We start from the raw sequence: 25,982 nt of genomic DNA on the forward strand, positions 1-25,982 counted from the left end.
TTATTATTAATAATATTATTATTATTATTATTATTATTATTAATATCAAATAAGTGTGTCAGGATATTGTGGGCATTCAGTAAAGTGTGTCTTCAATCAAAAAAGGTTGGGAACCACTGGTTTAGGTTAATAAGACAGTTATTGAAGGACTTTTTATACTTATTTCATTCATAAGGATTTAGTTAGGAAACACTTAAAATGTTTTGTTACATTAGCTAATTCGATTTGGAGAGTTTGTAAATATAAATTTTATTACAAAACCTAGCCAGAAATTTAAAGCTATAGATATACGTAAGATTGTAGGAAGATTAATCAGCATGTAGTATTGCATTTTCTTTGCAATGGAACATGCAGATAAATAAAGTTCACTAAAAAAAAACATGCACCCATGCCCCTGACCCATCTTATAATATTGCTATATAGAAAAACCAACGTCTTACAAAAATTCTGACATATGCAAACTATACGAAAACTGTTAAAATATGGGACTGATTGATAGCAGGTTGTTGCTAAAATATGCTAGTGACTGACGGGAGCTTATGTCACTCAACAATACAATATACAGCTATGAATTTAGGTTATCTAGAATGAATATAATCTGAATGCAAGTTACAGGGTAGAGGAAAAGTCTTTGTTCAGCAACAGTATGATAAATATATAATTCTATCAGTATTATAAGCAAATAGTAAGTATTTGCGATTGTGATCTCCCATTCATTCAATCCTACAACAATGATTACGCATTAAACATTGAAAGAGTTGTGGTATCCATATAAGCAGTGAGGGAAGTGAGGCAGTATGCGCTGGTATGGAATACTGCCACTGGTTTCGATGGCCAGAAGACATACCGTTAGTAAAAAATGGCATACCCTCGTGAAAAAATGTGATCCGTAAAAATTTATTTATACATTATTCACAACAAAGAGTACTATCTGTTTGCTTCGTAAATCTAAACCACAACCTTCAGGAACTATGTTCAACGTGTATTTAGACACGTTTATTTGATAGCTCAACCCTTGGAATGCTTACAAGTATAGAAGGTTGTGGCTGTAGCTTGTGGTGGCCATTGGTGTCAATTTAGTGACTGTCATTTTTGTTGCTGTTGCACTTATTTATAATTAAGTAAGGCACTTGGAAGCTTTAACATAATTTAAAATGATAACTCTCTACGGACATTGCAAAATAATCTAGTAAATAACTGAAGTAACTTGTAATTATTTTATTAAGAAATTTAATGTGTTGCATAAGCTTCAAAGATTCACATTACTGATTGAACGAAACAATTTATTGTATACATCATGTATGTGTATGTTGTAAGGAAGGGGGTATGCCTTTTTTTAAATCGAGGTATGCCAGGGGAAAATCTTGGGCTAGCATACCGCCTCTGGTTTTTTCCCCACTTCCCTCACTGCATATTAATAAGCAGAGGTGGTGCTAAAGATGCATAAGGGTGGGCTAGAGTCCCTTTCAAAGAATTCCTGTGCCCCCTCTATAATACTGGTTAATGTATTTTTATTACTTTATTGTGCATTGTCGTTACATAGTTGTAACAGCAAAATAATTAAAATTCACAAAAAAAAAGTGGGAATATTTAGGATATTGTAGTATTATAACTTTTTACCATCTATTGCTTTACGTTTATCAACATTTTTCATTCTATCTACCTACAAAGAGCGATTCAACATTGTGATGTTTGTTAATCTGCTATTTTAGAAGGTTAACGATTGAAGGGCTCGGTGCAATAAGGTGCTAACACTCACTTTTGAGAAAGTTGAGATTTATACACAAACATATGTAGAATAGTAGTGTGCACCTTCTGTCAAAAGATGCTCTGATATGAGTATCAATTTCGGAGCAGTAAATCCATATTCTTTTCCTAATCAAATTTCGCAGTAGTAAATTCATATTCTTTTCCTAATCAATGTTAACAGTCATTTGTTTTCAGCAACAAGACGCCAATCTATATCAAGATGGAAGGCGAAAGCAATCGAATGAAGAATTGTTTCTCAAAAAACAAGTTAACTGAAACTGATGACATGAGCAGCTACCCTGATGATAGCATTGACAACCCAGATTATACGGTATGCACCAAAATATACAGTACTGTATTTCGTGCAGCCCGCATGCGAATGCCTGTGCGTCTGCATGTTGTTGCATCACCATTATGTATTGCTAGTTGTGTAATGAACGTTGTGCTGTGTGGTTGGAATTGACAATGGGTCTCGCGATGGAGGGAAAAGTGTTCATAGTGGAGTAGTGTAATTTTCGCTTGTACGGAAATGGTTATCAAGGCGGGTCGAGTTTAAAGTTAGTGGCGCAACAATATCATGAACACTTTAATCAGCCAGCACCAAGCAACACAGTTATGCTGTCTATTGTTACAAAATTTCGTTGTACTGGGTAGTGTATTGTGCCAACAGAAGGGAAGGTCTGGTAGGCCAGTAACTGTGTCCACAAATGACGATCATGGACGTGTCCTCAATCAGGTGTTGCAGTCACCAAAGCGAAGTCTTCGACAAACATCCCTGAAATTAAACATCAGCAATACGTCACTTCGACAAATGTTTAAAGACTTGGGTGTATTTCCATACCGAATACAAGTTGAACAACGATTGACAGAGCAAGATAGGCATGTCAGAATTGAATATTGTACAAGATTTTGGCCATGGTGTACGAGGATCCAGATTTCTTGCTCAACGTGTGGTTCTCTGACAAAGGTTACATTCACTTGGACTGTTTTATCAATCGCCAAACAACTTGCTTTCTTGGTTTCGAGGGGCCAGACGTTATCATTCAGAAACCACTACATAGTGTGCGTGTGACGATTTGGTGTGTAGTGTCAGGGAACGGTGTGCTAGGTCCGTATTTCATCGAGGAGATGATGGTACCCAAGGCGGGAGTAACTATGACTCTCTGCCTGTTAGGGTAAGTATTATCCTACTACAAGAGCATAGTTACTGTGGGCCAATCCATCATGGCCCACTTCACATGCCGCCTCCTCGAGGTCCCATTGGAAATGTACTAGTCTTAGGACTTGATACGGCCAAAGGTGCGTGGAGGGCCGCCCATACAGGGCAACTACTGCCTCCACGCAGCTCCCCATGGAAACCCTCCCAGTCATAAGGGAAGGGCTAAATGTGGTTGGGCAGCCCTCAGGCCCCTTGGTTTTGGGGAAACCTCGGGGCTCGTTGCTCCCCATTTGAACGTTGGCGCCCACCTTGACGACGATTTTGGCTTGCAGGGTGAACCAACGGGGAGCCTGAATCCAGCTAACCATGAGATAAATTATCAAGGTATAAGCCTCGGACCTGAGGGTACCCAAGCTCCCGGGTCCTCAGGACTGGCAGGGGAGCAACAACGACGATCCGGCTCGATGACGGACTCCGAGTATGGCTACCTTTTAGACGATAAACTGCTCTGTGTTAGGTTTCTGGTGACGGAACCTCTCCAGTGTCTTTTGTGTCGGACACTGATGATGTCAGAATCGTTCCTGAAGAAGCATGCAACCCAGGCCCATCCTGACGCACGAAACTGGTGGGTATGTTTAAGATGTGAGATGCAATTCATTTCACATCAAAGTCTCAAATGCCACATTCCGAAATGCCGCAGCATTAAGGAGGTGGCAGGTACTCACATCCGTGGCATGGGCAACAGGTCGTTCTCGTCACAGAGGGGGTTACCACTGCATAGAAGGAATCGGCACACAGACCAACGTAACGCCGAACAACTAGAAGTTCCTGATCCCCCCCAGCGTCCCTCCACAAGGTGGCATTCCACCTTGACCCAAGATGAGATAGTGACACTAAAGGGCCTGGAGGAGGAGTTTAGAAATGATCCTCACATCAATGTTAAAATTGCTGTTCATTTACTGCTGAAGACATTTAAACAAGTACGCAATTTTAGATGTGAGGAAAAGAAAAGGTCTCTTAGAACGCAGGTGGTAGGTGATGACAGCACCACGGGGCCTGAAGTTACACTACCCCTAGGCTTATCAGCGGCCGATGATGGGAGCGGGAGTAGGGATGAGCCCCCCTATCCTGATACATGATACGCCATCGCAGATTTTAACCCCGGGGGATTCGGCGTCTGCCCCGGCAGACATCCTGCCCCCCATTTTAGAGTCTGGGATCTCGCTGGACGAGTCCCAGAGCGATGGCCTGGCCAAACCCTTTAACACTTGTCTGGAACCGCTGGTCGGGGAAAGGGGTGTAGAATTGGGGGAGGTGGGAAATAGTACGTTTGCGCAGTCATCCCCATTATTTTTAGAGGGTTCTGATGGAAACGTAGTTGAACGAGGGAGTACACCGAGTGGTGTCTCCCCAGACCTTTTAGAAAGGGAACAGGTACCTATACTTGGTAACGATGACCCCAATTTTACCGATTTTATCCCTTTTAGCATTTCTAGCATTTTACCCGCTGAACAGACAAACACCTATAGTAAGATGTGAGTCAATGACCGGCGGAAGAGTCATACTCGTCCCGTGGCCAATACAATGGAACAGGCTGTGTCCACTCCTCATATTGAGGAGGGACTAGCAACCGATGACCCAGCTGTGTAACTTGGGGCGTGGAGAAAGAGGGTGGCCCTCCACGCTCTAAGCATCGATGCAGGGGTTCTTTCAAGCCCGATCGACGCACTTCTTCACAAATTATCGGATATCGGTGATGAACAGACCCCTCCGGGTGTGCGGGAAGAAGTGGAAGTGGTGGTTTCGTTAGTTACTCGTGAAATTTCGGGTGGGGCGCCACCAATTAAACGCATACCTAAAAAGAAAAGGAAGCAGGAGGACAACCGCGGTAATCATTGGGGACGCAAGAGAAAACTTTATGCAACCTGCCAGGAAATTTTCAAAAAGAGTCCCCAGCGGTTGGTGGAATGGGCAGTCGGGGAGCAGACCATGGCCACACTCTATGAACATCAAACAGAGAGGCCAGCCCACGAGTCCTTTCATTCCTTCTTAACTGGTCTCTGGGGGAAGTCTGGAAGGTGCAGCATCACCATGCCACCCAGTGCGAATCGAAACACAAACGCAGTACTTAATTTTATCACGACTAAAGAAGTCAAACAACGCCTAAAACGTATTAAGAAGGGCTCTGCACCAGGATCTGATGGTATAACAAAAGAAAGGGTGCAGAGCACAAAGAAGCACTGCGAAATTTTAGCGAAACTATTCAATCTGGTAATGCTCGCGGGCTTCTTCCCTCAGAGTTGGAAGGAAAATAGAACGAGTTTAATCCACAAGAGCGGAACAAAACCGAATAACGTCGGCAATTGGAGACCAATAACAATCGGCTTCTTACTCAGCCGTCTGTTCACAGGGTTCATGGACACTAAGCTGAGGACAGTTTACGTTCACGAAAGGCAGGTAGGTTTCATGCCCACTAACGAATGCAGCACAAATTCGTATCTGCTCGACGAGATCCTCCATGAAGCGAAAATGGGAGAGCGGGCAATAGTTTGCAGCGCATTACTTGACATCTCCAAGGCCTTCGATACCATCCCGCACGAGGCTATCATGGTGTGTGCTACACGCACAAGGTGTGGACGCACACTCCATCACCATTATAAGAGATATGTATACGGACACTTATATTAAGATCGATGGTGTCGGCAATGGAGTTCCTCTGCAAAGGGGGGTCAAAGAAGGGGACTCATTGTCTCCCTTGTTGTTCAATCTTGTTATGGACCCCCTTATTTGCAACTTGCAGAGAGGCCTCGTACTGAGCGGTCAGCCAGTAGGGGCTCTCGCATTCGCGGATGATCTCGTCGTTATTGCAGATACGACCGTGGGTGCACAGACGTTGCTGGACCGCACCCACGAGTATCTGGCTGGTTTGGGAATGAAGCTGAACCCGTCTAAGTCCCGAAGCTTCCTCGTCGAGGCAGGTTGTAAGACCTGGGTAGTTAGGGACCCTAAGCTTTCTCTAGGTGGAGAGACAGTTCCTGGCGCCGATCCCTCCATCCCACCACGATACCTGGGCTTGTCATATACCCTCGCTAAAGGCCTGAACGACAAATCCCAGTGCGAGAAGCTTGTTCAGGCAGTGGAGAGAGTCAAGAGCCTGGCTTTAAAGCCACTTCAGAAAGTCTGGCTCATAATTATATATATATATACATCCCAAGTTCACATATGGCATGATTCTGAATGTCATCAGTAGAAAGGTACTGGGGGAGACAGATAGGAGAATTAGGCAGGTCCTAAAAGAAATGTTACACCTGCATCCCAGTACCACAGATCATGTCCTATACACACAAATGAGAGATGGTGGACTTGGGATACCCCGCCTCGAGACACAAGTCTCGTTATCTAGCTTGAAGGCGGGGTTGGCCCTCTCGAACAGTGTTGATCCGCTCATGCGAGCAACTATGGATGGAGGCAGGCTTCAGATGCGCCTGCGGAAGTTGGCAAACACGTTGCGTTTGAACTTCCCTCTGACACCTAACGCATTGGTGAGAGCCAGGAATAAACTGAAAGAGAAGAAAGTTGACGACTGGTGCGCCCTTCAAGTCCAGGGTCAGGGCGTATCTAATTTTAGAAATGATCCTGTCGTCAATTCCTGGCTCTATGATCCTTCTGTGTTACGTCCAAAGCGATTCATCGATGTACTTAAGCTGCGGACTAACACGTATGGTGTCAACGTGACCCTAGCTCGGGCGGACAAGAACCTGAACTGTGCATGCCGCCGCTGCCATGATAAACCTGAGATGCTAGGGCACGTACTCTGAGAATGTGTGGCAGGAAAGGGCATGCGCATCAACAGACATAATGCCATTGTGGAGAGAATAGCACAAGAATCTACGAAAAGAGGCTATACAGTAGTCCGCGAGCCCAAGCATCTCATCGATGAGAGGAGACTCAAACCCGACCTCGTTCTTACCAACGAGGAAGGGGTTCTTGTAGTCGATATAACTGTCCGCTATAAGAATGTTGTGTCCTCCCTCTACAACGCCCACAAAGAAAAGGTCAGCAAGTATTAGCAACTTGCCGATAATCTGGCCGGTGGTCGGGCTCGAGTTTCCAAGGTACTGACTTGGGTTACCCAGGAACATTATAGGAACATGGTGGTCAGGCCATTTATTAAGGATCTAAGAAGATTTTGTCGTCCAGGAACATACAGATGAATAGACAGTGGTTCCAACAAGATGGGGCGACATGCCACACCGCTCGATAGTCTTTGGCTATGCTGCAAGAAACCTTTCCAGGACGAATCATTTCCCGTGGGACTGAGTTGCCCTACCCATCACATTCCCCCGATCTTACACTACCTGATGCTTACGTGTGGGGAATGTTAAAGGAGAACATTTTCAATTGTAATGATCCACCCATAACTGTGCCTGCATTACGTCAGAATATCGTCTCATTTTTCAGGACTCTGTAGCAACCTGTATTCCAGAATATGTTTCAAAATCTGCATGATCATTATGAACACTGTCTACAGCACAATGGAGCACATTTTGAACATTTACATTATCATCCCAATAACTAAGAACAACAAATAATAGTAACATATTGTTCCAGTACTGTATATTTTGGCGCATACTGTATTATATTTGACTCTGGAAATGAAGGCACATTGGAAGAGGTAAGGATTAATTTTATTTCTCACTATTAAAATAATATTGAGGTATGACACCTTCTTGCATCAAAGCTAAACATTATAAAAGTTACATACATTTTTGAGCTGATATAGTTCTATTTACTTAGATATTTGAACAATATTGATGTTTTTATGTTTAGTGTACAACCATGTGATAATACCTGAAAATAATATTAATGACTACTTTTCTTGGCCAAAGCAACACTATAAATACTGGTAATAGTGTCAATGGTTGTGTGGACACAGTGATTAAATTTTATTTTATTTTCGATACTTGACCATAAATCTTCTCCAGATGGATTGACACACAACCAAATAGATCACACCTTGATAGATAAACAGAGACATACTAGTATAGTAGATATTCGAACTTTCAGGGGTGCAGACTGTAATTCTGATCATTATTTGGTAATTGGAGAATTAAGAGAAACATTATCAGTAGCCAAGAGTAGAGCAACAAGTTAATATTACTAAATTCAATATTTTGAAATTAAAGGACGAGGAAACTATGCAAAATTATCAGGTCGAAATTTCGAATAGGTTTGCCACTTTAGAAAGTTCCGACGAAGTTGAGAAAGAATTAGATCTTAATAGTGTGTGGGAAAATATCAGAGATAGTATCAAAATTGCAGCTGAGCAGAGCATAGGTTATTATGAAACTAAGGAAAAGAAACCGTGGTTTGATGAAGATTGTTGCATGGTAGTAGAAAGAAGGAAACAGGCAAAATTGAAATTCTTACAGGATCCAGTTGAGGAGAAGAGAGATAATTATTTCAATGAAAGACGGGAAGCAAGTCGTACACTTAGGAATAAAAAGAGAAGTTACTTGAAGGAAAAACTGAATGAGGTAGAAACAAATAGTAAGAATAAAAACATTCGAGATTTATATAAGGGTATAAAGGAATTTAAGAATGGTTATCAGCAGGGAAAGGATTTATATGTAAATACATATTTACTTATAAAGCTAATATAATTTATATTTTGCATTATCTTTATGTTTCACAATGTGTAGGGTTGAAAAATCCTACTTTTATTTTCCATATTTTTCCATATTTTAGAGTTTAGTACATATTTTCGTTAATTTCCATATATTTTCCATATTTCATATAAAACAGTCCATATTATATTAGGTTTAACAATAAAACAAAACAAAATTCCATTAACTTTTAAAAATACATTTCAACAATAGAGATTTAAACACATGTTCAGTAATCCCTTTAACATCAGAGTTATTTGAAAATTAGCAGTCCTATCAACAATGGGAAAGTAAGTTACAAAACTGTATTAATTTAATTTAAAATTTTTAACAGACTTCAGTTGTGCAGCTCAACAGTTAAATGCCAGTCAGAGTACACATAGGTTCAGTTTTGTAAATCATACTATAAAGACGGTAAATATGCCAAAAGTACGTCATTCAGTCAATTTAAAATCAAAACTAACAAGTTACATTTCAGAATTTAAAGAAGATGGTTTATCAACTGACAATAAAATATTATTTTGTAATTTGTGTCAGTGTGCAGTATCATCTACACAAAAGTTCCTGGTGCAACAACACATTACAACTAGTAAACATCAGGCCAACAAACAACTAAATTCCAAGCAGAGACAATTGTTTTTAACACAACCAACAACATCGAATGTAAGATCTGAGTTTAACATCGACCTGTGCCGTTCTCTCATCTCTGCTGATATTCCTCTCTACAAACTAAAGAATAAGGTCTTCAGGGAATTCCTTGAAAAATATACTCAACATACAATCCCGGATGAGTCAACACTTAGGAAGACGTATGCTCCATCCATCTACGATGAGACAATACAGAAGATAAGAGATGAAATTAAAGATAGTTCAATTTGGGTTTCCATTGATGAGACTCCCGACAAAGAAGGTAGACTTGTTGGTAATGTAGTTATCGGTTTGTTAAGTGAACAATATTCTGAACGAATTCTTTTACATTGTGATGTTCTAGAAAAGTGCAATAACAAAACTATAGTTAAACTGTTCAACGAAGCTATGGGTATCCTGTGGCCAAAGGGTATTATGTACGATAATGTGTTATTCTTTATTAGCGATGCTGCCCCTTATATGGTCAAAGCTGGACAAGCATTATCTGTTGTATATCCTAAATTGACTCATTTTACTTGTGTGGCGCATGCATTTCATCGTGTGGCAGAAGTGGTCAGAGACAATTTCCCTAAAGTAGATTTGTTGATTTCATCAGTGAAAAAAGTATTTCTCAAAGCTCCCAGTAGAGTTAACGTGTTGAAAGAAATGTACCCTGAAATTCCATTGCCACCAAAGCCAATTTTAACTAGATGGGGTACATGGCTAGAAGCAGTTGAATATTATGCCGAACATATAGACTCTATTAACAATGTTCTCCTTGCATTGGACTCTGAAGATGCAGTCTCAATTGATACTGCGAAAACAGTTACCTGTGACATAAGTGTGAAGAATGACTTAGCTCACATTCAGCATACATTTTCATGCATCATAAAAACGCTCAAAAGTCTCCAAAATAGGCACCTTTCACTATCTGAAAGTTTTGAAATTATAAATAGTACTGTGGAACAACTGAATCGTGGTAGAGGTAAAGTTGCAGATGCAGTAAGAGCTAAGGTGGACACTGTACTTTCAAAAAACCCTGGATATGAAGAACTACAAAAGGTTGTTGCTGTGATGAGTGGTGAATCAACAGTGAAGATTAACTTGGACTTATCCCCAGCAGACATTGTGAAATTGAATTATGTACCAGTTACTTCTTGTGACGTCGAACGCTCTTTTAGTCAGTATAAATCTATCCTCAGAGACAATAGAAGAAGATTCACTTTTCAGCACTTGAAAGAAATGTTTGTAACCTATTGTTATGGTAACAGACAATAAAAATTGTGTTTTGTTGAAACTACATTGGAAGATAAGGTACGTCCATTATATTTTTTGTTTAGTTTGATTAAAATGTACCAATATTTAACGTACATAGTCATTTTTTTATAATTTTAAGTCCATATTTAATTCCATATTTTGGTAAAAATCCATATTTAATTCCATATTTTGGTAAAAATAACTACATATATATTTACATATTTCATATATTTTTAGTCCATATAAATCCGTTCCCTGATAATTACACATCTCCCCAGTATAATTGGACCTGCTAAGTAGCTTGGAACATACTGCAGTCATCGTTCATCTTGGGAGCGCTTGTTCAATGAAGAATTATTTAAAGAAGTGATTCTGTGGACAAATGTAAAGCTACCACAAGTCAGACAGAAATTATCTGATCAAAATCGATATGATTACAGAGATATTGATATTATTGAATTGAAAGCTTTCCTAGGAATATTGATGTTCACATCAATCTTCAAATCCAACAATGAGGACCTTTAAGCATTGTTTGCCACAGACGGTACAGGGCAGGACATTTTCCGTTGCACAATGTCTTTGAAGCGTGTCTACGTTATTCTATTGTTCCTCTGATTTGACAACACTTGTGATAGGAGTGCCATCTCTTGGGTGTTTGAGAAGGTCATCAATAATTGCCAAGCATGCTATTCCATCGGAGAATATGCATGTGTGAATGAAATGCTTGTGGGATTTAGAGGCAGCTGTAAATTCAGTTTACATTCCCAAAAAAACCTCGAAAGTATGGCATAAAAATAATGGCTCTCAATTATGCAAAGACATACTACTTGCTAAATGGCTATATCTACTCAGGCAAAGACAGTGATGGAAAAATATTATCTGAAGCGGAAAAGAAGTTCAGAAAATCAACTCAGTCTGTTTTACATCTCTCTGGGCCCATAAACCACACACACAGGAACATAACAGCTGATAACTGGTTTTCATCTACTGAGCTCTCTAAGGAGCTCTAAAATAGGGGTTTGACGTATGTTGGGACCTTAAGAAAGAATCAGAGGGATATACCAATAGAATTTCTACCCTCGAGAAAGAAGGAAGAAATGTCAGCCATCTACGGATTCACCAATGACTTAACATTCGTGCCAAAAAAGAACAAGGCGGTACTGCTGGTGTCCTCCATGCACCACACTAAATCTACAGAAGCGAGAAATAATAGAATTCTACAATGGGACAAAAGGAGGTGTAGACACTCTCGATGAGAAGTATTCTAAATAATCTACAACCATACGCACCAGACACTGGCCACTTGCGATCTTTCATGCATTCCTGAATAGAAGTCTAGTTATAGTTAATGCATATGTCATCTTCACTGCCTTTCCAGGAAATCTGAAGCAGAAGAGGTTTGACTTTATAAAGTCTCTCGCAAGACAATTGGTAGAACCTCACTCGACTGCTAGAATGCTAAATGGACACCTACCCCGTGAGTTGTGGCTAAGCATCTCCCGAATCCTGAAGAAAACTATTTCTCCTGACAGTCTTCCACAACTTGACCAGCAGGTGAGATGTAGAAAATGTCCCAGGACAAGTGATAAGAAAACAAGGTTCATATGCTCTGACTATAAAACACCAATCTTTGGTACATGTACAGCAGTGGCGGCTCGTGGGTATTGAATTCAGGGGGGCTGCATACAAAAATAAACCATGCAATTTACATTATTTAAACATTAGTTCCATGTGCCTTGTCTTGTAGGTTGCAAACTTTTGAATCATCTTCTTATTAAAATCCGATATGTTGTTTAACATAGTCTTTACAATGGAAAATATAGCTAACGCGGTCAGTCTCTCTTGTCTCATCGTATTTCTGAGATAGGATTTTACTCTCTTCAAACACGACAAGCAACATTCTGGTTCGGAAGCTGTCATTGGTATGGTGATAGCTATGCACAGTAGTTCCACAACTTTTGAAAATGAGGCCTGCAAGTTCTCAGATAGAAGAAACAGCAAGAGTTTGACTGCGTCAATGACATTTCTGAATTCTTGTCTCTGATACAACACAGTGAGTTCCATTTTTAGTTTGTCTTTATCGAACATTTGAAAAAGCTTCACACATACATTTAGGTCATTTTCATGAAATGAGCTTTTGTAGCATTCAAATTTTTCTTGACACAGAAGAGAAGATAATATCAGATGATCTATGAACTGGAATCGGGTATTAGCTTGTGTGAAAATGAGGTCACACACTTCCTTGGCTGCCACAACACTTGTCTGAATCCCTTCGATCTTACGACGCTTTTTAGGGTTTTCATTTTCACAGATCTCACTGCTCAACTGTGCACTGTTCCGTATTGTCTGTATGGCATTAACAAAGATTGATATGCAAAGTCGGCCTCGGTAGCATAGTCGGTTGTGGGTTCGATCCCGGCCCAGGTCGATTGAATTTAAGTATGTTTAAATGAGACAGGCTCATGTCAGTAGATTTACTGGGATTTAAAAGAATCCTGCGGGACAAAATTCCGGCACACCGGCGACACTGATATAACCCTCGCAGTTGCGAGTGTCGTGAAATAAACCATAATTTAATTTTTTTATATGCAGATTTGAACCTTAGAAATATCTAACTGGCGATGTTGTAGTTGGCTGTATAATATATCTACATGATACATCAATAAATGAAAAAACTGAGCCAGAAATTGAATTCAGGATCTTCAAGAGCACGCACCAGGGCGCTTGCCTCATGTATTGTGATGATGTTAGATGTTTCAGATTCCATTATGGTTTGAAAACATTCTAGCAATGGCTCCTTCTTCTCATGAACAACATTTACTGTTCTTATTTTAAAACTCCATCTTGTTGCCCCAGCTGATGGAATTGTCTTTGAAACACATTAATCTAATACAGACTGTGTGGAGAACGAGAGAAGAAAGCAGGGATATTGGATAAAGTAGCAAAAAAATTGCGGGCTTTGTAGGCTATTTTGTTTAGCGGCTCTTTCCATTATGAGTTGCAACTGATGGGCACTTAATTTCACATTTCTCCTGAATTGTTAAGGTACTGAACTGAATAGACTATAAATATTATACAGAATTAAACATTGTTGCACTTGTTATACTCACACTGAAGAAAATGTATTTAAAGTGCGCCCTACTGACAAACTGCTGCAAATTTTGCAGTGCCTGGAAACTTTGGATTCATAGCGAGGGGCAGCAGGGGAAGGGTAAAACTACACGCAAAGCATCCGAGACGAGACTGGCAGCTCCAGGGGAGGAAATGGCTTCACCAATCCATCCTTGTCTCTCGTTTACCTCTGGCAGCACCAGGGGAGGAAGTGACTTCACTAACGATTGCGTGCATGTCAATGAGAACAAAAATTTTAAAAAAATTCGAGCTGCTAAATGAGACTGTATAATAAATGTATTTCACAACATAAAACGAGACAAGAGCCTCAAATATCTGGGGGTGCTGCAGCTCCGCAGCCACCCTTCGAAAGCCGCCCCTGATGTACAGTGAAATATTGTACTGATTGCGCTCTGTAAATTTGCCTTCATATAAAGCAGTGGCGCTTCTCTCCCACTAAGATACTACACAGATGTTCGTTACTTGTTCAAAATCAGACAGATTCTTAGAATGTATTATAATAATAATTTGAAAAAGTGTTATATTTATGGATAGAAAGTCACTTTTCTTACAATTTTGTAAATCGATATGTAAAATTATGTTTTGTGATTACTGAGATTAATTTTGTAATTGTTTTTGTGATAGATATGAGCATTAAATAATACACTTACTATAATTGCAAGTTTCTAACATTTTATTATTGTCAGTATTCATATTAAGGCCAATTTCCATTGGGGTGTACCAAACTCCACCTCACCAGATACATCACAAAAATATCACCTCACCAGTTAAAGGCTAAATCTTATGTTTTGCTATGAAGGAGAGGCTTCTGACTATACGTTTCTTATTGAAGTTTTTTTATACTTTGCTCCCCTGTAACTCATCTGAATTTGTAAAATTTATTAACGCTTGTTATATTTGCCTATCACGTTCTTCTGTCCATCTGACGTACATTCCATTACAAAAGTAAGTTAATGCTTGCAATAGGATTGTTGACCTGAAATCAATATCAGATACTCATTTAGAAATGCTATGAATCCTTCAATTTGGCCATATGGTGCATATATCGGCAAGTTTTTTCACATTCGTCAGAGGTTGCCTCCAGAAGAGTGATATTTGACCCGGATTTCTTATTACTTAATATTCGTGGTATTTCTTCCAATAAGATAAATGATATTGAGATTCATTTTTAACAGATGTTAGTAATTTAAAATTCTTATGTTTCACTGAAGTTTGAGTTACTTCAGCTTCCATTCAATCATGTAATTTTAATAATTTTACCTTGTCTACCTTTTATTGTCGTAAAGAATTTTTACATGGTGGTGTTGCTATTTGGACTAAGTTGGGACTGGATACATGTGTTATTGATTTAAATGCTTTTTGCATTGATAAACATATTGAAATTTGTGGTCTAAAATGGTTAATTAATGGTGTTTCTTATATTATTTTGGTCTGTTATAGATCACCTAGTGGAAATCTTAATATATTCTTCGATGGTATTCACAATGTTTCACATAGCTTATACAGGGTGTTTCAGAAATACTTTGACAAACCTTGGGGGCATGTTCCTCACATCAAAACAAGAAAGAAAGTTCATATAAACATATGTCTGAAAATCCATAGTTTTTTTACTTATTAATGAAAAACATAATGAAACATCTGTTAGATATTGTCAGCTTGGTAGCAAGCGTTGCAACTAAAATGAGTTCAGAAACTCATAACAATGAAAGTTTACGTTCAACGCGTTTCGAGGTACAATCTAACAACTTAACTTAAGTTTGTAACCGATAATAATTAATTTTGTTATATAATCGAAAGATGTTATCGATACAAGTCTGCTGATCCACCCATTGTATCCTTGATGGCTATGTGTTGCCAAGGAGACTTGTCTACTAGTCATTTGTAATTTAAACATTTGTTATGAGTTTCTGAATTGATTAACACTTGCTACCAAGCTGACAATGTCTAACAAGTTTCATTATGTCCTTTCATTAATAACTAAAAAACTAAGAATTTTCGGACATATGTTCATATGAACTTTTTTTTCTTGTTTTGGTGTGAGGAACATGACCCCAAGGTTTGGCCAAGTATTTCTGAAACACCCTGTATATACCACGAACTGTAAATATCATTTTATGTGGAGATTTTAACTTGAATTGTTATCAGCCTTCAAAAGATTTTATTGATTTTAGTAACTTGTTATCTGTCTTTGGTCTTGAGCATAGAGTTCAATGGTCTATGCATGTATCTGATAGCAGTGCTACTACGATTGATAACATTTTTACCAAGGGACACCTGCTGTGTCATTGACAATACGTTTTCCGATCACCGTACTATTCTATATGAATTTTATTGTAATGATGTATTTATAAATAATTTTGTATATCCTAAAATAATTTTCAATTTAACCAATTGTGAGAAATTTTTAAATATGGCGGAAGGAGAGGATTGGATTGATGTCTTTGAACTCTCACATTTCTCTGATAAGTTTAGTTATTTTTATAAAGTATTAATGTATTATTTTAACTTGTGTTTTCCTGTCAAATTATGTAAATCTTCTGGATTAGTAACGAAGTTAAATATTCAAGCATGTATCTTAAGAAATTATTTTTCCTATCTAAAGTTTATCCGGAATGTGGTATTATTTATAAAAATGCCAAACGTAACCATAGAATATTGGTTAATAACACCAAACGACATTATTATAGTAATATGTTGGATAATGCACTGAATAAAGGTAGTATGACTTGGAAGATAACCAGAAAGGTAACAAATCATCATAATATACATGAAAATATTACTTTGAAAATTGATTATGTTATTACGAAAAATCCTCAAGAAATAGTTGATAATTAATTTCAACAAATATTTTAAAGATGCTCCTGCACAAGTTACTTCTCACTTGAATGGTTCCAATTTTGAACACAATGCTAGTAATCTTAAGTCTATTGATAAATCCATGTATTTGAGTGAGTTTTCAGAGTCCGAAGTTCATAAATTATAAAAACTAAACTTAAACGTAAATTTTCATCTGGTCCTGATGATTTTCCTTCTATGTTAATTATTACAAGTAGTGAGTTTATAATTAAACCACTTACATATCTTATTAATATGTCTTTCTGCTCAGGTATATTTCCAACTGAATTGAAACTTAATAAAGTTATTCCAGTGTTTAAAAAAATCTGATAAATTGAAAGTGGAAAATTATAGACCCATTGCAATTGGTAATACCATTGCTAAGGTTTTTGAATATTGCATGCTCGACAAACTACTCAAGTACCTGGATTGTTTTAATATTTTAGTCAATATAATCAGCATGGTTTCAGACCCTCAAAGTCCACAAATACTGCAATATATAGAGTATTTAATGAAATTTTGTCTGCTCTTGAAAATGGTAAGCCTCCTGTTGGAATTTTTTGCGATCTTAGCAGAGCTTTTGACTGTGTGAATCATAACCTTCTTCTGGCTAAGCTTGAAAGATACGGTATTCGTGGGATTGCATTAAAATGGTTTGCCTCTTATCTTCAAAACAGATATCAATATTTGGAAATACTACACAAGGATCATAAAATAAATTATTATACACATAAATATAGATCCAAGAATGTACATATTGATGTGGGTGTTCCTCAGGGCTCTGTTTTGGGCCCTGTTTTGTTTCTTTTATTTGTAAATGATTTACCCATGTATGTAAGAAATTATTTTATGTGTATGTATTCCGATGATACTTGTGTTATTGTCAAAGATGGAAATGAACTGGATTTAGAGACAACCTGTTGTGACCTGTTAAAAGATCTCAAAACATGATCTGATAGTAATCTGCTTCAGTTAAATGTAAATAAGACTGGATTTATTCATTTTCACAATTCCCAAAAGAAAACTCTGAAGGACATTAATATTTCTGTTCAAGATCAATACTTATGTAAATGGGAAACTACTAATTTTTGGGTGTTACATTTGACGATTATTTGTCTTAGAGACCCCATTGCTCAAGTTTAATTTCTAAACTTAACAGTATTTGTTATCAAATCAGAATTTTGAGGACGACAATAAATCACAATGTATTAATGTCTTTTTATTTTGCATACGTTGAATCAAGGCTTTCATATGGCATTTGTTTTTGGGGATCTGGAACCATGCTGAATGATATATTTATGGCTCAAAAGCGTATTGTCAGGTGCATAGCGGGTGTTGACAGTAGGCCTTCTTGTATGGAATATTTCTTACAGTGTAATATTCTCACTGTTTATGGTATATATATTTTTAATGCTTTACAACTAATTTATAAAAATCTGTCTGATTTTCACCAAAATAGTGACTTTCATACTTATGATACTCGTAACAAAAGTAGTTTAACTATTCCAGTACACCATCTTACAAATATTAGCAGTACCTATATGGTTTTTGGTATCAAAATTTACAATAGTTTGCCTGAGGACATCAAATTTACAAAAAAAACTCACAATTTCAGGAATTATATAAAAATGAAATTAATAAATTTGTGTTCCTACAATTTAGAGGATACACGCATGGGCCCTCGAAATGAAATTAATAATGTATTTTATATTTGACATATTTTAAATTTTAATGTAATGTGTATATTTGACCATGTCTATGCATATATTATGCCTTCGACAATAAAAGTTCTACCTACCTATCTATGCTAAATAGCTTCTTGTATGGTTGTAAAATCAATGTAATCTTTTATAATACTGCAACTAAATCAATTAGTTGTTGGTGAAGGAAAGGGAATTCTAAATCAAATAATTTTGTTTTTTGTCTTAATTTGTTTTGTAACGTGCTATATAAACTTAAAAAGGTGTCAGACTATTTGCAAAAAGTCGTGATTTCTTCCTTGCAAGTTCATTTTCATTTACTGCTAGCCACATTTTAGTAGTTCAGGAAGGAAACAGGAAAGTCTGAATCTATAATTATTAATGAAGTAAACATAATTGCAGAAGAAAATAATGTTCTGAAACTTGAAGAGGCGATTGAACACTGTCCTGGTCCTTAAAATTTATCCTAATGGACAAAAAACAGAAACGAAGTATAACAGCGGAGATCCTAGAGAAATGTGTCATACTAGCTTTGATATATAGCTGTCAAACGTGGTCACTGACTGAGAAGTAAAAGCAGGCACTCCAGATCTGTCAACAATGAATGGAAAGAAAAATCCTTCATATCTCACCAAGAGAGAGAATCCAAAACGAAGAGGTACGCAGAAGAACAGGCATGTGCGTCACCATGTGGGACCCAAGAACAGGATGGAGGAACGTGGGCTGACAAAGAACCAGGTGGGCTGACCACTTCAAAAATGTAGCAGGAGGACAATTGTCAAATGGCAAAGAATAGAGAAAGATGGAAACACCTGGGTCGACGACCAGAACTCAATAACAGTGATTAGTGAAAGTGCGTCAGTGAATAGTGAAAATGAGAAAGTGAATAGTGAAAGTGTGAAAAGAGGCAAAGAGAAGGAACAGGTAAATGCAAACAAACTGTATAGAACCCCACAAAGCTCCCTAGGACTTACTCGCCTAAGGAGTGAAAGTCCCTGCATAGGTAGGAGGCCATGGCCCCTAGGGGATGAAAGAGGCTATATTTATTTATTTATTCATTTACTCATTTACTCAGTCACTCACTCATTCAATTGCTCTTATTTATTTACTTATTTATTTATTTATTTATTTATTTATTTATTTATTTATAACCTTCTCGTCACAGTCCACTCATTGACATTCACATCTCGCACTTGTTCAAGTCTTTTTTCTGACTTCTATTGCAATTGTGTGGCAATTTCAAAATGCAAAGTGGTCACCCATCGCAGAAGTTGATTTCCTCCACCCAGATCCCAGCCTTCAGGAATATTAAACCATTTCCTAGTAAATTTGCATAGTTTGCGAAATTGTTGAAGCAGAATTGGGCATTAGCACTGTTAAATGTAAAAACTGAGTAGAATAACACAGAATTCCGGCATACACAAAAACAAAATTACAGTGTCGCAATATGGCTTTGGTTTCTTTCTGCCAGGGCCATAACTTAATTTGTTATCAATAAACAGAGGGTAAGAGACAGAAAATAGCAAAGAATGTGTCATAAACAATCCAGTACACAATATAAAATACTCAGTACTCATTATTTCCCTCCCAAGCAAAGAAGTAACACTTATATACAACAAACATGGCAACAGAAGCACCTAATAACTATTAAAATTGATATTATAATTTGATTTCTCAAATTTTTTCAAGTGTAGCGTTTTTCTGCTCTTCATGTGCATAGCATAAATATTGGGGATTTTGAAATTAGCATGTTTAGCATTGTAAGCAGACTTGAAATATGTTTATAAGCAGGCAATAACCTCACTATTCGCATGTGCAGAGGTGGAGGTCTATTTCTGAGAAAATAAAAAATCAACCGAACATGCGACTGCAAAAACCTGTCCATGTAAGCATTTAGTAAGAGCACTAAATAAAATTTGCACTGTGGAAATACATAGTCTTGTGATTGTGAAGTGGCATTTCATCTTTCCAGTAAGATGTGCAAGTGCATTGTTGAAGGTTCATTACTTGTAAAGTCTCTTAGTGTTAGAGACTACAAAGAAAAAGTAAAAATTATTTGAGGAGAACCAACTGCACTAATTCCCACCCTTGCATCTATGACAAAGCAAATATTATAAAAAAAGAAAGCAATTATGGTGCAATCCTCTGGTTTTATGATTTTAGAAAACCTTCTGACTTATTCTGTTTGCCATGTCTTCTGCTTCAATGAAGGTTTGGTCCACAGATTTTACAGAATTAAATAACCTCCAAAACCTACAGAAATGCTACGAATTGTCTCAGATCCACGTGCTTTTTCATATCACTTTAAAGCGACTTGGCAAAACAACGGCAGACTTCAGTTTCAGTGGTTAATAGAGAATAAACATAATGAATAATTTCGAGGGAAAAATTGTTCTGGGGCCGGGCATCGAACCCGGGACCTTTGTTTAAACGTACCATCGATCTACCAACTGAGCTACCCAGGCACTCTACCAGACACTGATCCAATTTTTCCCCTTATATCCATAGAACTCCAAGTGGGCTGACAACCGTCAAGCAACCAACATTGAGTGCACACTAACTCTGTGCGACTTAAATTGTGGTTCTCTGTTAATGAACAGTGACGTGTATTATGCAAATCAAGCTTTCAGGTATAACTCCCTGTAAAGTTGATTTGAATAATTTCGACGGAAAAATTGATCCGGGGCAGGGCATCGAACCCGGGATCTTTGGTTAAATGTACCAATGCTCTACCAACTGAGCTACCCGGTAACTCTACCAGACACCGATCCAGTTTTTCCCTCTATATCCACAGGCCTCAAAGTGGGCTGACAACTGTCAAGCAACCAACACTGGGTGCACACTTACTCTGTGTGACTTAAATTGTGGTTTTCTGTTAACAAACACTCCCCAGCCAAGGAACAATTTTACCCTCGAAATTATTCAAGTTAACTTTACAGGGAGTTACACCTGAAAGCTTGATTTGCATAATACACGTCACTGTTCGTTAACAGAAAACCACAATTTAAGTCACACAGAATTAGTGTGCACTCAATGTTGGTTGCTTGATGGTTGTCAGCCCACTTTGAGGTCTGTGGGTAAATAGGGAAAAATTGGATCGGTGTCTGGTAGAGTTCGCGGGTAGCTCAGTTTGTAGAGTGTTGGTACGTTTAACCAAAGGTCCCGGGTTCGATGCCTGGCCCCCAGAACAATTTTTCAGTCGAAATTACTCAAATCAATTTTACAAGGAGTTATACCTGAAAGCTTGCATAATACACGTCACTGTTCGTTAACAGAAAATCACAATTTAAGGCACACAGAGTTAGTGTGCACTCAATGTTTTTGCTTGATGGTTGTCAGCCCACTTTGAGGTCTGTGGATATAGAGGGAAAAATTGGATCGGTGTCTGGTAGAGTTCCCGGGTAGCTCAGTTGGTAGAGCATTGGTACATTTAACCAACGATCCCGGGTTCGATGCCCGGCCCTGGAACAATTTTTCCCTCAAAATCATTCAAATCAACTTTACAGGGAGTTATACCTGAAAGCTTGATTTGCAAACATAATGAACTCATCCACAATAATAGTTATGTTTTCAAAAGTCTCACTGATTTGAATTGTTTTTGAAAGAAAGTTAATTTTCGTTCTGTGGTCATAATGAGTCCAGTGATTTCTGTGATTTGTGACTATTTAGAACTGGTGAAACTATTGTGAAGCAGTGATAATGAATTTGACGCCTATTTTCAGAGCGCAACTATTTTCACAGACCTATCTAATGACTAGGGCCGTGACATCAGTATGTTTGTACTAATTTGTAGACATTTCGTGAGCATACCACACTGTGCATAGTTGTGCACTGTCTCTGTTTACCATTCGCTCGTACAGTCAGACTCAAGCAGTTTGCCCTGGAGTGCCTCTTCCTCCTGTTCCCATTTTAACACGATGGGGATCATGGCTGGAAGCTTGCACATACTTTCACAATAATTTTGCCAGTATAAAAGGAGTCATACAGATGCAACTTCCATAAGTAATGCCCAAAGGCATCTCGGTGACTCAAATATTAAAAAAAAACAGTGTGAATATATTTCAGCTAATTTTGGATTTATCCCCTATACAATCGGATATCTCGAAAATACTGGTGTGAAATTGTTGGAGCAAATTTCGATAGTAAATAATGTCATCTCAAAAGTGAATGGTCTGCAAGATCATATAAGCAAAAAGGTGTGTGCGAGAATGAACACAGTAATAAAAAAAAAAACTGTGGTTTCAATTCATTACGCAAAATTGCAAGAGTTTTGTCAGATGACAAGTACGATTGTTATAAACTTGATGTAGAAATGGATGATGTGAAATATTTTACATATGCGCCCTTGGTTTCAGCTGATGTTGAACGCAGTTTTTCCGCATAAAAGATATATTATCCGACACTCGACAGTCATTTTTATTTGGAACTTTGAAAATGAATGTCGTTTATTGCTGCAGGAGCCGAAATCAGACAAACAACATGTAAGAAAAGTAAGGTACGGAATAGATGTGATAAATAAAATAATGTAACAGTGAAATATAGGGAAAGCAAAATTGTACACCATATACGTTTTCGGCATTGTAAAACTGTAATGCAATACTCTAAATATTAAGAAACAATTTTTTCAGACTTATGTTTTACCACATTTGTGACAATTTAAGTATGATTTCCAACAATTATTCTCAATCTCACCAGCATTTTAGACCTTTCCGATATTAACCCTTATAAAAATGATTGTATTGTCTTGATTTTATAATATGCAATAATCGTATACAAAACACGGAACGTGCTTGCTTAGGCGTGTGTCAAATTTGCTTCCACTGCCTGTACTTGAAACACGTTGACTACATTCTGTGCGGCGTTGTGTGTACATCTTCAATCGACCTCAAACTAATATAAATATACCAATGTCACAGCCCTACTAATGACATACAGAATAACTCAATAGATTGTATTACAGAAGTCATAATTTTAGAATTGAAGAAATAAATGATGTGCATTTCATGGCTAATGACAGACGAAATGACAGATGATAACAATGATAACAAATAAATGTCAAGTGTCTACACAGCTTAGTGGTGACCGAATAGTAAATGCATTAGCCAAATTTATAGTTCACCAGTTTGAACACTCGAGTTTGGAGGGGGTGCATTTGTTTGGAATTGGGGGTTGCATATATGATTTTTTACATTTCTATGAAGGACACAACATTCAACAACATTGTGTTGAATTCTATTATAAATAAAGACATTGGCACAATATCTGAAGTATTTCTACCACACAGCAGTCTTTTGTGAATACTACACGTTGTGGTTTTTATAATACGGTCAAAGTACATTCGTAGTAATTATCTTTCTAATCTTCGATGTTTCTTAAATCACGAAGGAGGTTGTGAACAACATTTTGTGAACAACTAATCTAATTTCTTTTCGATAACTTATCATAAGAGTTAAAAATACTTCTGCTCCTAGTACACTGTACATTGTCAGAATTAATGTTAACCTACAGAGGTGTTGATCATAACTGCCAGATTCCAGTGTCTGATGTAGTCACCTAGAATTCGAAGCCTCTGTCATCACACAAGCATAAACACCTGGTTGCAGTTTTTCAGCCACAGCCAACACTATGAGCAGATCTGCCTCCTCCAGATCCAATGCCTGAGCAAGCTGCTTCCAATTGTTAGGTCTCTCACAGTCATTCCTGCAAGCCAGCAAAGGGAGAAAGTGTTTAACAACAATCTGCATTGAAATAAATTTTAAGTAAAATTATTTCATAATGAGTAGAAGTAAGAAGTTTAATTAATCCTTCAGTATAGTAGCCATGATTTCATTGCACCCATCGGCTCTACAAATGTTTCTTCTGTAAATAAACATGGTGGTGAGCAATTTCTCTGACACTGATAATATATATAATTGTACCTATTTTTAAGAAGGGAGACAAGACTAACCGTGGTAACTTTCGAGGAATATCACTTTTGTTGATGTCGTACAAAATTTTGTCCAATATTCTTTTGAGAAGATTAACTCCTTACGTAGATGAAATTATTGGGGATCATCAGTGCAGTTTTGGGAGTAATAGATCGACTATTGACCAAATTTGTTGTATTTGACAAATATTGGAGAAAAAATGGGAGTATTAGGGTACATCATTTATTCATAGATTTCAAAAAGGCATATGACTCAGTTAAGAGAGAAGTTTATTATATAACAGTCTTATTGAATTTGGTATGCCCAAGAAACTAGTTCGATTAATTAAAATGTGTCTCTGTGAAAATTACAGCAGAGTCCGTATAGGCCAGTCTCTATCTGATGCTTTTCCAATTCACTGCAGGCTAAAGCAAGGAGATGTACTATCACCTTTACTTTTTAACTTCGCTCTAGAATATGCCATTAGGAAAGTTCAGGATAACACAGAGGGTTTGGAAGTGAAGGGTTACATCAGCTTCTTGTCTATGCAAATGACGTGAATATGTTTAGAGAAAATCCACAAACAATTAGGGAAAACATGGAAATTTTACTTGAAGCAAGTAAAGTAATAAGTTTGGAAGTAAATCCTGAAAAGAAAAATTATATGATTATGTCTCATGATCAGAATATTGTACGAAATGGAAACATAAAAATTGGAGATTTATCCTTCGAAGAGGAAATTAAATGCAGAATAAATACGGGAAATTCGTATTATTATTCGGCTAAGAAGCTTTTGTCATCTAGTATGCTGCCAAAAAATCTGAAAGTTAGAATTTATAAAACAGTTATATTACCGATTGTTCTGTATTGTTGTGAAACGTGGACTCTCACTTTGAGAGAGGAACAGAGATTAAGGGTGTTTGAGAATAGGGTTCTTAGGAAAATATTTGGGGCTAAGAGGGATGAAGTTACAGGAGAATGGAAAAAGTTATACAATGCAGAACTGTACGCATTGTATTCTTCACCTGACATAATTAGGAACATTAAATCCAGATGTTTGAGATGGGCAGGGCATGTAGCACATATGAGCGAATCCAGAAATGCATATAGAGTGTTAGTTAGGGAACTGGAGATAAAAAGACCTTTGGGGAGGCCGAGACGTAGATGGGAGGATATTATTAAAATGGATTTGAAGGAGGTGGGATATGATGATAGACTGGATAAATCTTGCACAGGATAGGGACCGATGGCGGGCTTATGCAAGGGTGGCAATAAACCTGCTGGTTCCTTAAAAACCATTTATAAGTAAGATAATATATCGATACAGTATCTAGTCAATGACTAATTTGTGTCAGGCAATCAGGGATCAGAGCAAAAGTTGATAGTAATTTTTCACATTCCAGGCCAGTTTGTCCACTCTATATGTCCACAGCCATATAATCCATCTTCACTTGGTATACGGACATTTCATCCACTTTTTTATCCATAAAGGATTCGTCCATTTCCAATATTGTCCATTAATATCATAGGTCCACAAATATATTGTGCATTTTCTTTGGTTCACATTTTTTTGTAAAGTCCACTTAAATTTTGTCCATACAACTGAATACAAAACAAGTTGAATTTCAGTTAATAGAAAATAATTTATTCATTGCAAATCAAGCTTTCAGGTATAACTCCCTGTAAAGTTGATGTCCCGGGTTCGATACCCAGCCCCGGAATAACTTTTCCCTTGAAATTATTCAAATCAACTTTACAGGGAGTTATACCTGAAAGCTTGATTCGCATAATACACGTCACTGTTCGTTAACAGAAAACCACAATTTAAGCCACAGAGTTAGTGTGCACTCAATGTTGGTTACTTGAATGTTGTCAGCCCACTTTGAGGCTATGGATATAGAGGGAAAAACTGGATCAGTGTATGGTAGAGTTCCAGGGTTGCTCAGTTGGT

The 25,982-nt window shown here is 37.6% G+C and overlaps 1 protein-coding gene across 5 annotated transcripts in view; it reads right to left on the reverse strand.

The window, feature by feature from the left end:
- Positions 1–25,982, reverse strand: part of LOC138708018 (guanine nucleotide exchange factor C9orf72 homolog) — an 89,233-nt gene that overhangs the window by 18,559 nt on the left and 44,692 nt on the right. For 2 of the 5 annotated variants that reach the window (XR_011334534.1, XR_011334532.1), the window contains one exon: positions 23,679–23,825. Coding sequence is in view for 2 of the 5 variants with exons in the window: in XM_069838125.1 (XP_069694226.1) it covers positions 2,482–2,524; positions 23,679–23,825 (190 nt within the window). In the remaining 3 variants the exon portion in view is untranslated. Of the gene's footprint in view, positions 1–1,352; positions 2,525–23,631; positions 23,826–25,982 lie in introns of those variants that run through there. The other 3 variants (XM_069838125.1, XM_069838126.1, XR_011334533.1) reach the window with 3 other exon arrangements.

The sequence above is a fragment of the Periplaneta americana genome, chromosome 10 (assembly GCF_040183065.1).
Source record: "Periplaneta americana isolate PAMFEO1 chromosome 10, P.americana_PAMFEO1_priV1, whole genome shotgun sequence".
Taxonomy (NCBI): domain Eukaryota; kingdom Metazoa; phylum Arthropoda; class Insecta; order Blattodea; family Blattidae; genus Periplaneta; species Periplaneta americana.